The 15,390-nt window shown below is 39.3% G+C and overlaps 1 protein-coding gene across 1 annotated transcript in view; it reads right to left on the bottom strand.

Annotated features, from left to right (window-relative positions):
• LOC102862819 (putative dimethylaniline monooxygenase [N-oxide-forming] 6-like) overlaps positions 1–11,427 on the bottom strand; it is a 48,306-nt gene extending 36,879 nt beyond the window's left edge. The window contains exons 1-2 of the mRNA XM_006887463.1: positions 11,296–11,427; positions 462–650 (exon numbers count right to left, since the gene is read on the bottom strand). Coding sequence (XP_006887525.1) covers positions 462–650; positions 11,296–11,427 — 321 coding nt within the window. The remainder of the gene's footprint in view (positions 1–461; positions 651–11,295) is intronic.
• Positions 11,428–15,390: the final 3,963 nt, after the last annotated feature.

Below are 15,390 nucleotides of genomic sequence, written 5' to 3'. Positions count from 1 at the left end.
AGGAGGAGGAGGAGGAGGAGGAGGAGGAGGAAGAAGAGGAGGAGGAGTTGTATTGTAAACTGGTGAACTGTACAGTAAAGTGTAAAGGCGTGCAATTTCAATCTACCAGCAGCTCCATGGGAGAATGGCCGTCTCCTCCTGTGTGATTTACTGCCTCTGAAAACCTGCTGGAAGTTAAGTAATGGGTCAGTCCTGATTTGACAGCAAATAACAACTGCAAAGTGGTAAGCAGCACAGCTCTTTACATTCAATCACTAGAACCTCCTTCTTAGAGACTAGTAGAAATCAAATTGAGGAAACAACAAAAATATAGCATATAAATTCTTTATAATTTCAACTCCCAGTTGATTGGCGAAGTATCCAAACATTTGACTGTGATTTCTGTCAAAGTGATATATCCTTTCTTCTTCTCTAACTCATATATGTATTAGTAGCAATGACACAAATTACGAGGTCCTCACCTCAAACTGTATATATCTGAGAAGATTCTTCTTTTGAGCAAATGTCTTTATGTACTCCTGGAGTTTACTGTGGTGCATATAATTAGGATAGTCATCAGGGTAAGGGAAATCTGGAAAGCACATCATTTCTTTGGAGGAGTTGGTGAACACAGACTGGTAAATGCTGGCTCTGCCATCCTCTGCATGGTCCTAGGAAGAATAAAGATTCTTTAACCAGAATCCAAAATGGTGATTCCCCTTCATGAATATTCAATTCTCAGATAATTGAAAAACCTGTAAATTATAAAATGGGAAGCTCTTAGTACCACTTAACATTAACTCAAAAGCTCTTTCCACATTAGTCCTGCAACCCTTAGTGTTGTCACTTGTAATTGAGTTGATTATGGCTCATAGTTTTTGCATATATTGCAAAACTCATATATTGCAGACTAGAACTTTTCAACAGGGTTTCTTGATTGGAACTTAACAAAAACAGTTTTCTGGGCCTTGTCTTTGATGGTCCCTCTGAAAAGGTTTAAAGTGCCAACCTTAAGGTTAACAGTCTAGTGCAAAGTGTTAAGGCGTATTGGTAAGAAGCTGCGCTGTAATTCCAAAGGCATGAGGTTCAAATGTACCAGCTTCTCTGATGGAGAAGGTCTGCTTCCGTGTTATTAACTGTCTCAGAAAAGCAGTTGGAGGGTCAGCTTTGATTCACTTCTGACTTGACAGTACTCAAGAGCAATAACAACAACATATTATTATTAGTATTAGCACCATCTTTATGGGTACTCAGCTCTTTATTTTTTTTCCCTATCACTAGTATAAATTCTAATCTCACACTCATGATTGAAAATGGAATCTGGGAATTTCAATGCATTTGAGCCCAGCTGGCATGATAGTTACGTGCATAGATGTAAACCAAAAGGTTGGCAGTTTATACTCATTAACTGCTCCACAGGAGAAGGATGTTCTAGTCTCCATCCAGAGTGATTACTCAAACTCATTGTCTTCAAATAGATTCTGAATCATTCTGAATCATCACAGCCCCACCCCCAGTGGGTTTCCAAGGCTATAAATCTTTCTTATAAATAAAACACTGGAGCAGTTCGATCCTGGGATTGTTGTGACTTGGAACGGACTAATGGCAATGAGTTTTACACAAAACATCGCTATGAGTTGTCTATGACTCGACAGCACTTAACAACAACATGAGAGAGCTCTGTTGGCCTAGTAGATAGAAAGATATGCCACTAAGCCAAAGGTGAGTGATTTTAATCTGCAGCCCTCAGGCCTGGTTTTAATTGTTTTTGGTCTAATATTCTTCTAAGTTTGGTCTAATATTCTTCTAAGTGGTATAGCTCTGGTCTGTCCACTTGCTGTATAGAGGTAACTCATGGTTACTGTGATGCTAAACACTATGACACTGATGTGTCAAATACAGTAATGATCACCCATGGTGGACAGTGTTTGGTGGAACTCCCCAATTAAAACAAGCTTGGAAGCAAGAGTGGCATCCACTTCCAAAAGAGCTTGCCTCCAGAAACTCTATGAACTTGGAGAAATGATGAAAGTGATACAAGTGTTCAGGTCTTTCGTTCATAGGGCCGCTATGAGTTGTTTACAAATTAATGGCACTCAACAACAACAACAAACTTCAGCAGTAAAAAATACCCCTTTTATTGAAGTGATGTTCTAATTTAGACATTAACAGAATCATCTGGAAACTTATTAGACCTTCCTGGTCTCCTGCTCCCATATTCTCAAATCAGTATGTAGGTCTGGGATAGAGCCTGGAAATTTGTTTTCTTAACTGGTTCCTGATATTGATACTACTAGTCCTGGGAATACACTTTGAAGTACCTTTATGTTACTCTACGTTACTTATACGTTTAATGAATTCTATATTTGAGGAATTATTTAGCTCATTGTTAATGATGGTCATATTCTGGAGATGTACAAGGGGTGTCAGTCCTTGGAAAAAGAAAAAGACACCCTGCTGGAAAAAGGAGAGAGGTATATGTAACAAGATAGATTGGCACAGTGACTGCAACAATGGGTTAGAGGATGCTGGAGATTATGAGGATGGTGTGAGATAGGGAAAAGTTGGCCAGTTATCCCTATAGGGTCACTGTGAGTTATGGCCTAATGGTAAGAAGCTGTCCTGCAACCCCGAAAGCACAGCCTTCAAATCCACCAGCAGATCCATGGGAGAAGGTTGGGCAATCCCCTCCCCTGCAATTAATTGCCTCTGAAAACTCACCAGAAGGTCGGCTATGGATCGGTCCTGATTTGATGGTACACAACATGAGTGGTGATGGCATCTAACAACAGTTGTGATAGTCACTGCTCACGAAAGAAACAGGTAACTAGAGGCCTTCGAACATGTGTGAAATCGGAATATTTCATTTTAAAACCACTGTGTAATGGACAAGTAGCTTTCCTTTTGAGTAGCAACTGAAGGCTCACGAGTAAATAAAGATTTCTTCGCCATTGCAAAGACGGGAGAAAAGTTCACACTGTGTGCTGCTTTGAAAATACACTTAAAGCCTGGGAGCTTTTGCTTCCCCAAGTCCTGAAAGAACTGTGAATTGAGGAAAGGCTGGAGTGGCAGGCTGAAGCAAGTTCTGCAGCTCCTTCCAAGGCGGCTCAGTAGTAGAAGCTTCTAGTTAGAAGATGGGTGGTTCAAACCCTTCAGCTGTTCAAAGGCAAGAGGATGCACTGTTTGCTTGCATAAAGATTCACAGCCTTGGAAACCCTAAGGACGGTTTTATTTTGTCCTACGAACCAGACTATGTTCTATGAGTCTATGTCCTATGGTTACTAGGAGTTGGAATAGTGGTGAGATTTTTTTTTTTTTACTTATTTTCCTCCACCACCAGTGAGCTCTGGAAGAAGGGAGATCAATGTACTGGCAGGACTGATAAGCTGTGTCTCTGGGTCTTGCCTGAGCCAGCACTCTTTCTTGTCCAGTTGAAAAGATATGCTCTTTTAATTCATGATTACTTTATGTCTCCTAAAAACGTAATCTCAGAGTTGCTTTTTTTTTAAAAAAAGTGCCTCACGTAGAAGTTTTTGCTGAGGTCAGAAGAAGAGTGAAGGCTCCAGCCTGCTGCTTCTCAACCCTAAGCCTTCTTGGTTCACACACAGCAGGTACCTTCTATTGCTGTGTGGGTAGGGGGGGAAGGGAAGCTAGTCAGCTGCCCTCTTGACTGGAGGGAGGGGTTGAGCTGCCCCTGGGGACTGGCTAAAGAATGTGAGACTCTGCTCTGGGAAAAAGAGGTGATAAGACCTTGGATTATTTCCATCATTAAAGAATCTCTGTTCTTTCCCCTCCTGACCTCAGGCAATCATAACAGAAGGAGTAGAGAGTATGTGCTTCACAACTCCTTGGAATTTTCCCCAATAGGCTGTTCTCCAACAAAGGAAAACAAATATGAGTATTATATAACAACTGGCAGCTACTCCATTTTCATTATTACAATATGTGGATTGGGTTGAGCCAGGAAGGAGGAAATTAAGCTCAGACTCTGCCTCTGGCCCAGAGGACTCGCCCTGGAACAAGAGATTATTAGACAGTTGTGGGCATGTTATTAGCAACTGTCTTTGATTATAACTGTGTTCATCTCTCATCTTCTCCACAAGAACATAAGTAACTTGAGGGCAAGGCTAGAGGCGAATTCAGGAATGTTGTGCGTGCATCTGCTGAGAAAGAAAATGAATAACAGACATCTTATTTTGATTTCAAGGTCTATCTTATCCACAAAATCAAATATTAACCATAAAAAATAGTCTGACCCAAACTATCAATGACAGACTTTTTTTTTAAATGTTGTTCTCATCCAGAAAAGAAAATAGTAACCATACAAAGCCCCTGACCTGTGTCTGTTGGTCATCTGAATATCTTCCTCCATGCAGTCTTTCCTTGTCTTTTGTTCATTTTGTAAACAGGTTAATGGCCTTTTTATTGTGGAGGCCCTGTAGGGTTCTGTAAATGAGACCCTTGTCTGAGATGGTATTGCCAAATGTTTTTCCCCAGTCAGTAGATTTTCTTTTTACCCAGTTGGAAAGAGTTTTTGATGTACACAAGGGATTTAATTTCTAGAAGGTCACATTCATAAATTTTATCCTTTCCTGATTATGTATTTCTTGCTGTATTTGTCAGCCTCTTTATACTATGGGCTAGGCATTCTAAGCGTGATCCCACTTTGTCTCTTATGATCCTTATAATTTTGGGCTTTACCCAGAGGTCTCTGATCCACCTTGAGTTGATCTTTGTGTATGGTGAGAGGTATGGATCCTGTTTCGTTTTCAGGTAGTCAGTTTTGCCAGCACCATTTGTTGAAGAGGGTGTCATTTAACTTTATGATAGATTTTGTTTCTTTGTCAAATATAAATTGATCATAGGTAGGTGGATTAATTTCTGGGTTCTTAATTCTGTTCCATTCATCTATTGTACCAGTACCAGGCTGTTTTGGTTATTGGTTTTGAGATCAGGGTGTGCTATGCCCCCCACTTCATTCTTGCAGAGGGGTGGGGATAAGCAGGGTTGCACAATTTGGTGGGGAGGGTAAAAGTGTGGGGAAGTAAAAGAAATGGGAAAGATCGGCAGGGCTCTGGAAAGAGAGGGTAGTGATGGGCATTGTTCAATGATGATTAATTTTATAAAACATAATGGGAATGATTGTAGGGAAAATAATGTAAATGAAGGATAGTGTGAAACACAAAGTATATGAACTTTGTAAACAAATCAATATAAAATGTAAAAAACCCTAAAAAACAAACCCTGACCTAAACTACAATAATCTTCTCAATCTGCTCTATAGCAATGTAAATTTGTCTTATTCATTTACACTGCAAGAAAAGAATTACATAGTAATTGTGTAGTTATTGTTGTCTACTGACTAGTAGCTGACCCTCCAGTGAGTTTTCAGAGGCATTAATTGCACTGGAGGAAATTATTCATCTTTGTTCTGCAGAGCAGATGGAGAATTTTAATGATACGGTTTTGAGATGGCTGTGCAGCTCCTTACCACTGGGCCTCTAGGCTACAGATGTGAATCGAACTCATTTCTGTAGAGTTGAAACTCACTCACAATCAACCCTCCATAAGGTTTCTGAAGCTGTAAAATGCACAGGAGAAGATTGTCTATCTTTCTCCCTTGGAGTTGCTGATGGATTTGAACTACCAGAAAGGTGAGGCTTTTGTGTTAGCAATGTACCCCTATGAACTGCACCATCCGAGCTCCTCACAGGCAGGCAGAGTAACTAATTATTACCATCAGACCAGAAGTAAACTGGTATGTCAGCTGGTCTCAGAAAAGGGTGGGAGGCAGGATTCAATTTATCTTGTTGAAATTAATCAACGGTTGATTGTATTTCTCCATCTTCTCTTTATAAGCCCCATTGTACTTACCTTCTTCGAACTATTTGCCTTTCCTGGTTTGAAAATGGACCTGGTATATGCATATACAGAAAAACCACACAAAACAGATTTTATGCTCAAGTTCTGGTGAGTTTTGATAATTTTTAACACACCTTAGTAGTCTGCTTTGAAATTCTTTTATCCCATCTCTGTTCTTTTATTCCTGTGTTTCTTAGTCTCACTTTTCCTTGTTTAAATATTATCAAAGTCACCTCTTTTATCATGTCTTCTTTGGCCTTGACCATCAGTTGCAATTTATTTCTACTTCTACTAAAGTCCGGATTGTCTTTAAGCCCCAATTACATATTCACTTTGTCTGACTCTGGCTCATGGCAACCTTATATATCGTAGAAGAGAATATTGCCTATTTCCTGGACACTCAGTGTTAGTGGCATATTTGAACTCACTGCCATGGCTAGTGTGTCAATCCTTGTCATTAAGAGTTTCCCTCAATTTTGTTGACCTTTTCACTTTACCAGTGATTTCATTTTATTTGGATCCAAGATCAACATTCTTGGTTGCAACAGTTAAGAAATCAAAAGATGTGTTGCATTGGGGAAAACTGCTGTTTATACGGAGCTCTGGTGGCTTAGTGATAAGAAGCTGCACAGTAATCCCATGGAGAAGGTTGGGCAATCTCCTCCCATGTGATTAGCCAGAGAGTCAGCTAGGTGTTGGTTTCAATTCCACAGTACACAACAACAACAGGACCTTTATGAGTGCATTGGTGAAAACTATTGTAAAGGATCTTTATAAAAGCAAGGATATCCATTTAAAGACTAAGTACTGCTGACCCAAGTCTTTGTAACGTCCATTGCTTTGTATACATGGCAATGCATTTAAGTGATTGTCTCCTAACAACCAGTACTTTGCAAAACATGTTATCTTTTGCTAAGAATTGTTTATACTGTGTGTGTGTGTGTGTGTGTGTGTAGCTGACCCACTGGTGGGTTTTCAGAGGCAGTTAGTCACACAAAAAGAAATTGCCCATTCTTCTCCCAAGGAGCAGCTTGTGGCTGAGAACTGTGTGCCTTTAGGATTGTAGTGAACTATGCAATTATTTGTTTGTCTTTGCTGTGTCTCTTATCTGCTGCTATGCCTCATATAGTGCTCTACACAAGATAAACTCAGAATATATTTACTGAATGAATAAGTAAATGGATAAATCAAAAACAGATAGCCCAGGTTCCATATTGTTTGCTTACTAATAGTTTCACACGTTTTTCACTTCCCATACAAAGCTATTCACTATAGATTAATTAGTAAACACAAGAAAGCTCATGCTTACTTTGCTTACTGGATAATAAACCTCTGTGTAGACCTATTGTACACTGTTGTCTCTTACTACAACAACAATAAAATCTTTTGAGTACATGAGACCCTATATATATGAAACTTGAAATGTGTTCACATTCAGCCTGCTGATGTTTTAAGATCTGCTTAGTTTTCATTTCTCAGGAAGAAAAGCCTACAGTGAAAAGTTCACAATTATCAGGTTTCTCTCTTCCGGAACACCTTCTGCAAGCAAAGACTTGCGAAAGTATATGTATCGTGTGTTTTAAAATTCCCTCTCTGTTTGTAAATTGTGTCAAGCAGATTTCTTAGCAAAGAAAAAAAAAGATGTGGGGTTGTGTGCAGGAGGCTAATGTTTGGAATATTTGCATGCGTTCACATCTCCACTGAGTCCTTAAACAGAATTCTGCTTTACACACATAACCTTAAGGATGAAAGACGTTCTTGCTTTTGGATGATGGAGAGGATTGTTTTGTGTCATTAATCTGCCATCTACTGCTTTACATTATCTGATCGATGCTGATTGACACGTGGATCCTTGTGTGTCTCATGCTCATTGCTACCATCAGGTCTTTCTTGGATTACTGGTCGTTCCTCCCTAGAAATCCCTTCCCACTCTGCTGCCTGGTACTACCACACTGTGCTGCCCAAGCCCATAAGCTGCCATGCATAAACTACGGTGGGAATGACACTCTTTGAAAGTGTGTCACACAGCGGTCCTGCCTCCCTTTCACTTGCCTCACCTGTGGAAAGTCTCAGGGCTTTATCCTGACAGAAATTCCACCTTGACTTACTCAAATGACAGTGGCCCATCCTTTTCTGAAATCTTAAGGCACTTATTATTCCTACCATTGAGTTGACAGACAGCAAGAGCTGTCTTGTTACTGTAAAGTTCTGAAATCTCTTATTGGAAACTCTCAGGTTAGATCCATTTTAGAATTAAAATAATTTGGATTTTTCTCCAGAACACTGGTAATGAGTTCTGAAGTAGTATCTTATATTTAATTGCAGTAAAGTATCTGTAGTGAGACAGTGGAACAAATAAAAATGAAATAATATTGGGTCATTTCAACTCATGTTGGCAGGTTTTGCTATCAAGGGAATGTGAATCTGTATTATTGACTTGATTTAGCAAATATAGTGGAAACCATTTATGTGAAGAGATTATGTCATGTTTTTGTCCCTCTAGTATTCAGCACACTAGTATCTAGCACCTAGTATCTATGAATTAGAAAATGGTATCAGGATTGAAAGAAGACTCATCAATAGCATTCATTAAGCAGATGACACAACCTTATTTGGTGGAAGTCCTAAGGACTTTAAGCACTTGCAACAGAAGATCAAACATGGAAGCCTTCAATGTGGATTGCATCTCAAAGTCAAGAAAATAAAAATCCTCTTCACTGGCCTGATAGGCAACAACATCATCATAAATGGAGAGAAGATTGAAACTGTCCATGACTTTATCTTACTTGGGTCCACAATCTACTAGGTACTAGGAGTTAGGAGACCAAGAGATATATTGCACTGGGAAAGTCTTCAGTTAGGTGCATGTTGAAATTATTGATGGGCAATGATATACTTTTGAAGACTAAGGTGTGCCTGACTCAGTCATAGTCTTTTCAATCACTTGCTATGCATCTGAGAGTTGGACAATGAATTAAGATACAGAAGAAAAATTGATGCCTTTGAACTATGGTGTTGGAGAAGAGTAGTAAATTTCCCAAGGGCGGCCAAAAGAACAAAGAAATATGTCTTGGAAAAGGTGCAGCAAGAGTGCTCCTTGGAGGCAAAGATGATATAGCTTTATCTCCCATATTTAGGGCATGTTGCTAGGAAATACTATTCCTTGGAGAGAGAGAGAAGACAAAGGAGAGGAAGACCCTCAACCAGGTGGCTTGACAAATTGACTGCAGCAATGGGCTTGAGTGTGTCAGAGATTGTAAGGAAGGCACAGGATAGGACAAGATTCAGAACTATTGTTCATATGGTCACTATGAGTCATGCTTGACTCGATAGCACCTAACAACAACACATACCTAGTATAGAACTCTGTCAGGAGAGGTTCTAAAACAGAATTTAATTGTTATTGAGGCACCCTGGTCACATAATAGTTAAACTCTCAGTTGTAACTAAAAGATCGGTGGCTTAAATCCACAATTGACACCTTGGGGAAAAAAAAGACTTGATATGATCCTATAAAGATCACAGTCTAAGAAATCCCCAGAGGGAATCCTACTATTTCCTATAAACTCTCTATGAGATGGAATTGACTTGATGGCACACAGCCATGACAGTAATGATGACGTGATACAGAGTCATTTCATGGCTTACTTTAAGATGGTCACATCTTGTAGAGTCAAATATATAAATGAGCAAAATTGAATTCTTAAAAAAAACCCACAAAAACTCTACTAACTCTCTAATGATCTCTGATGACCTAGTGGTAAGAAGCTGTACTGCAATCCCAGAGGCAAGTAGTTCAAATCCACCAATTACTCTGCTGGAGAAAGATGGGCAGTCTCCTCCAGTATGATTAACTGCCTCTGAAAACATGTTGGAAGGTCAGCTATGGGTCAGTTCCAACTCAATAGTACACAACAACAACAGTTCTCTAATGCAAACTATTTTTTAAAATCATCAATGTGGTATATTCAGGACTACAAGATCAAAATTTTTTAAAACGCTGTTAAGACAATTACAAATATGCTCTAAGTTAGGAGCTTTGGTAGCGTAGTGTGTAATACATCAGACCACTAGTTGAAAGGTTGGCAGTTCCAATTCACCAGCAGCTCTGAGAGAACAAAATGGGCAGTCTCTACCTGTAAAGATTTACCGTGTGTTGAGGATCGCTGTGAGTTGGAACAGAATAACTGGCTGTGGATGTCTTTTGTAATCAGTGATGTACGCTATTGAAGCAATCTGTTAAAGCTGAACATTAGTGAGACCAGAGCAGGATGTGCTTGTAAAATGAATGATGTGAAATGGTGTTTTCAAACAAAATATATATCTTCTCTCAATCACAATTTCTGAAAAGGCTAGAAGTTTCATAATACCTGGCCTTTGGAATTTTAAAATTTGTGTTTGTGATAAATATTTTTGGATTATATTATTTATACAACAATGATCCTGAATAGTCATCAGTTTTTCTCTCTGTATTTGTCATTGACTAAGAGCTGGCAGACCAAAGATACACAATAAGCATATATAGTTATTTGTAAGGCCTACCCAATTGATATGCATCAGAGAGTTGGACAATGACCAGGGAGGATAGAAGGAGAATTGATGCCTTTGAGCTGTGGTGCTGGAGAAGAGTATTGAGAATACCAAGGAATCCTAGGAAAACAAACAGATTTGTCCTGGAAAGGGTTAAACCGGATGGCTCCTTGGAGGCAAGGATTTTGAGACTCCATCTAACATACTTTGGACATGTTGTGAGGAGAGACCGGTCCCTGGAGAGGGACATCATGCTTGGGAGGGTGGAGGGACGGCACAGGAGAGGAAGGCCCTCTATGAGGTGGATTGATTCAGTGACTGGGATAATTGGGATGGGAGTGTCGGAGACAGTGCGATTGGCACAGGACAGAGCGGAGTTTAGGGCTGTTGTACATAGGGTCACTGTGGGTCGCAGGCGACTCGACGTCACATAACAACAACAACAACAACCCAATTGATATGAGTGAGTTACAGAATTTTGTTGGAAGATACATAAGAGGCTACCCAATTCCAATATTTGCTTTGACAAACACGCTCTTGCAGTCTAGAAAGGGAAAATTGGTTGCCTGAAGTCTTCCTACTAGAAAACATAAGTGGTGCGTAGAACTAAGAACTTCTAGGACTTTTTACCAGGGTCGTAGGATTTAAGAGTAATAAGGGCTAATGTCTTTTCAGTTACTTGGGAAGACGATGGTAAGATTTGGTTAACTAGTGACATAATCTACTTTTACAGTCTGGAGAACTAGACTCCGAAGGTGAGTGAAGATGTTTAATACATCAAAGATGTCCTTTTCAGGACAAATTCTGATGACATGAAATGAATACTAGTGACTAAATATTAGCATACTCTAAAGCCTAGAATATGAGTTGATCTGATTTGCTTTCCAGTGGATGCTACCTCCTTCCCATTGGTGTCTCACTTACTGAGAATTTCCACAGGCCTCCAACATCATTGCTTCTTTCAAAGCAGGTGGGCTCCAGCCCCTCTTCTAGACAGCAGCGTATGGAGGCCAGGCCGCTGACCCCTGCTCCAATGATGGCCACTCTCTTCTTCATAGTCAACTATGGGAGGACCTGCAGAAAAATGCTTCAGGGTAGTGCCCCTTGATATTTAGGTTTTCAGCAGAAATAACCAACTGAGGATTATACAACAGGACAGTCCCTCAACATAGGAAGATATAAATTCAATTTATGTTTTTTTGTAGATAAATATTAATTTTTAAACCACTTCTCTTATAAAAAATGGAGCCCCAGTGGTATGGTGGTTAAGTGTTTAGTTACTAAAAGGTTGACAGTTCAAAACCACAGGCTAAAAGGTGTTACACTCTGCTTTTGTAAGGACTTACGGTCTTGGGATCCAATTGGCAGCCTTACTCTGTCCTGCACGCTTGCTGTGAGTCAGTCTCAACTCAACGGCAATGAGTTTGATTTTCCTCTAGAAGTTTCTAAAGCTAATTTCTTATCGTTATTTGAGACATCAAAAAGGCAGACTCTATGCATGCTAGAGCAAGCAGGGGAAAACTTGAAGGTCAACAATCTAAAGTGCGTTAGAGTAATTGCAAATTAAACAGTCAATTATCTGAGATGAGAAATTACTTCTCTAAGGTCTTGGGTCTAATAGTTATGCAAAGGAGTCAGAACTAGAACTCAGGACAGAACGCTGCCCAACCAGATCATCCCTATGACTTTGAATGCTTGACTCTCAGGATCTTACCTTTTAATCCAGACTTTCCTTTCCCCAGAGAACCAGGAGTTCTTTAAATGTAGAGTAAAAAGGCTTTTGATAATGTCTTTATATAAAAACTGAGGAAAGGGGAGGAGTTATTACTTTTAAAGTAAACCTTTCCTTTTTCTCATAAAGTTAACGATGTAGAGGACTGGTAAAATCTGAAGAGAAGACCTGGGAATAGTCTAAATAAGTGACGAAGAGGCGAGAGGATGGGAGAAAGGCACGTATGAAGTTCTCGGTTCTGGCTCCAAAGGAAAAAGCAGTGATTGATACTGCCATTGGAGCTGTAAGGTAAAACCCCTGGGAGATTAAGGGAACAATGATCGTTTTATTTTTACTTTGGAACTATATGTAAACAAAGCTGTGCACCTGGGCTATAATGAAAGGTTTTATTGCACCAACAATAAAAAATAGCTCAATTTTCTGAAATCTTAGAAGAACTGGATTTGAGGAGCTGAGGCTAACTCTTAGATGATAAACTTGTAAAATGAGTAAACGCAAAGGACAGAATTATTAAGTCACAGAGTCTTGTCTTTGGCTTCTTCCCATTTCTGTATTTGCCCATCCTGCATCTGCTCCCTTGCTCCCTCCATTCCTTTCTTCCTCTTTGTTCCTTGGCTTTCTCCTATTTCACTGAGTGCTAATTATAGGTCAAGTGGTATGGCAATCTCTTGGTGTTCACAGAGAAGAAGACACAGTACCTTCTCCCGAGAAGCAGTTCTCTTAAAGACTGAGAAATTCTCTCATTGGAGCCTCTCTTCAGGGCTAACTCTAGCACAAAGGAGGACCTAGGAAAAAGAGAATAGTTAAGGCCAGGCCAGTGCCTGGATGGTCACTCCCAGGGCTCCTCCATGTGCTTTCAGCTGTCTCTCCCAACTCATTGATGTTCCACATCTCCAAGTTATACTTTTTAATAGATGAATTGATGTTTACACAGTTACTTTGATCCAAGTGGCAAAATACCACTTTATAATTTTTTTCTTTGTAGACAAAGCTTTTTTTTTTAAAAAATTAATTGTGACTCTGATTAAAGTTTACAGAAAAACTGGATTTTCATTCATTCATTATTACACATTTACTTCCTTTCTCTTCCCTTCCCCTTCCTCCAGTTCACTTTCTTTTTTAAAAAAGAAAAAATTCATTCATTGTTACACAATTTCCTCCCTTCCCCCATCCCCTTCTCTCCCAGTCCTCTTTGCAATGTGCCTCTTACTCTGGAATGTTATCTTACATACAATGCTTAATCATATATTCCTTTTAAATAGTTATCTCCCTTGTCTGTTCCAATACAGTGCCCATTATCTATCCACTCTTTTCCTGTTCTCCTCCTAACCTGGCCCCCCAAGCCAGTCCTGCTGGGTATTAAAACAGTGGTATTAAAAAGTCCAAACCACTCTCCTGCATTGAGGCTGACAGCACCCCAAAGTTTGTACTATGCTTTCTAAGAACAGGGTTGAGATTAGATTGAAATTACTGAACACTTGTAGAACTATGATAAATTTTTGGAAAGTGTGTTTCTGTTTGTCACCTTCATTTTTGTAAAGAAAATATTAGTCTCAATTCATTAGTGAAGAAACTGTTCTTCAAATTTACTAAACCAGCAAAAATTACTTGAATGGTTTTTCCCCACAATATCCAATATGGGGATAATGAGAACCCTTATTCTAGAGAGTATGTGAAAGGTAGTATATACCAGAAATACCTGAATGTTGTGTGAAAAACTAAATGGGATAATTTAAGAATTTGCTCCACAAATATTTTTTGTTTGAACACTTGCTGTGCCAGGCATTGCTTGAGGTACTGAAGAGATAACAACAATAAAAGAGGTTGGAGTATTGTTCTCTAGGATTTTGTGTTCTAATGTATACCATGGGATACAGCATGTAAAATTATACATATGATGCCTCAACACTTCTGAAGTGACAAGGAATTTCTACTACTAATAATTACTGTGTATTTTCCTTATGCCAGGCACTAAAACAGGTATTTTAGATATTACTTCACAAGTGAAAAACTCAACCTCACTGTTGTACAGTCAGTTCTGACTCAGTGATCCTCCATTGGATTTCCAGAATGGAAACTGTTAAGTAGAAGAGATTGCTCATCTTTCTTCCTCCTAGCCACTTGTGGATTTGAACAACTAGCGATGGGTTTTGGTTAGGAATACAACATAATAAGAACTACACCACCTGACATCCTTAAGTGGAATTGTTATTAGGTGCCTTCCAGCTGACTCATATTGACCCTTTGAGCAACAGACCAAAATCTTGCCCTGTCCTGCACAATTCTCCCATTCTCCTCCATATTCAAGCCCACTGTTGCAATCACTGTGTTAATCTACTTCCTTGAGGGTCGTTCTCCTTTTCACTATCTACTTTCCCCAATGTTTCTTTTTCCAAGAACTTGTACATCCTGAAGATTTGCCCAAAGCACATGAAGTTTTATCATTCTTGCCTCTCAGAAGCATACGTGTTGCCCTTCTCCAAGACAGATTTGTTTGTTCTTTTGGTAGTCTCTGGTACAACAGTATTCACCATCATCACAACCAGTCAAAGACACACCAGTTCTTACTTGATTTTCCTTATTCACTGACAAACTTTCATATGTACACAAAGCAATTGAAAAGGCTGTGACTTGGATCAAGTGCACTGTGGTCTTTAAACTGACATCTTTGCTCTTAATACTTTAAAGAGGTCCTTAACAGCAGATTTTTCCAAGTGCAACACATCTTTTGATTTTTGTTTTGGTTGCTGCTATCATGACTGTTATTTGTGTATCATAGTAAAATGAAATTGTTAACAACTTCAGTCTTTTCCCATCTATCATGATGTTGCCTATTGGTCCAAACAACAATAGCTCATTGCAGTTGAGTTGAAATAAATTCATAGCTGATCCTTAAGTGGCTTTTTAGAGGCTGTAAATCACATGGGAGGAGATTGTCTATCTTCTTCTGTGAAACAGCTGGTTGATTTGAACTGTGCAACTTTGGATTGGCAGCACAACTCCTTATTCCGTAGGCAATCAGAACTCCCTCCAATTGGTCCAGTTGTGAGGATTTTTATTTTCTTGATGTTGAATTATATTCACTAAGAGCTATAAGCCTTCACTTTCTGTAAGTTTGTGCTACCTGCATAATATCAGTTGTCTTTCTCCAATCATTCTTTTTCATATAGTTAAGTTTCCCCAATTATTTGCTCAATATGGAGGTTAATTAGGTATGGAGAAATTATAGAGCCCTGATGCACACCTTTATTGATCTTAAAACATTCAGTATCCTTTCCCCCCCCCCC

The sequence above is a fragment of the Elephantulus edwardii genome, unplaced genomic scaffold (assembly GCF_000299155.1).
Source record: "Elephantulus edwardii isolate Elephantulus edwardi_28Jun2011 unplaced genomic scaffold, EleEdw1.0 scaffold00057, whole genome shotgun sequence".
Classification (NCBI taxonomy): domain Eukaryota; kingdom Metazoa; phylum Chordata; class Mammalia; order Macroscelidea; family Macroscelididae; genus Elephantulus; species Elephantulus edwardii.
This window is presented reverse-complemented; position numbering and strand designations above follow the sequence as displayed.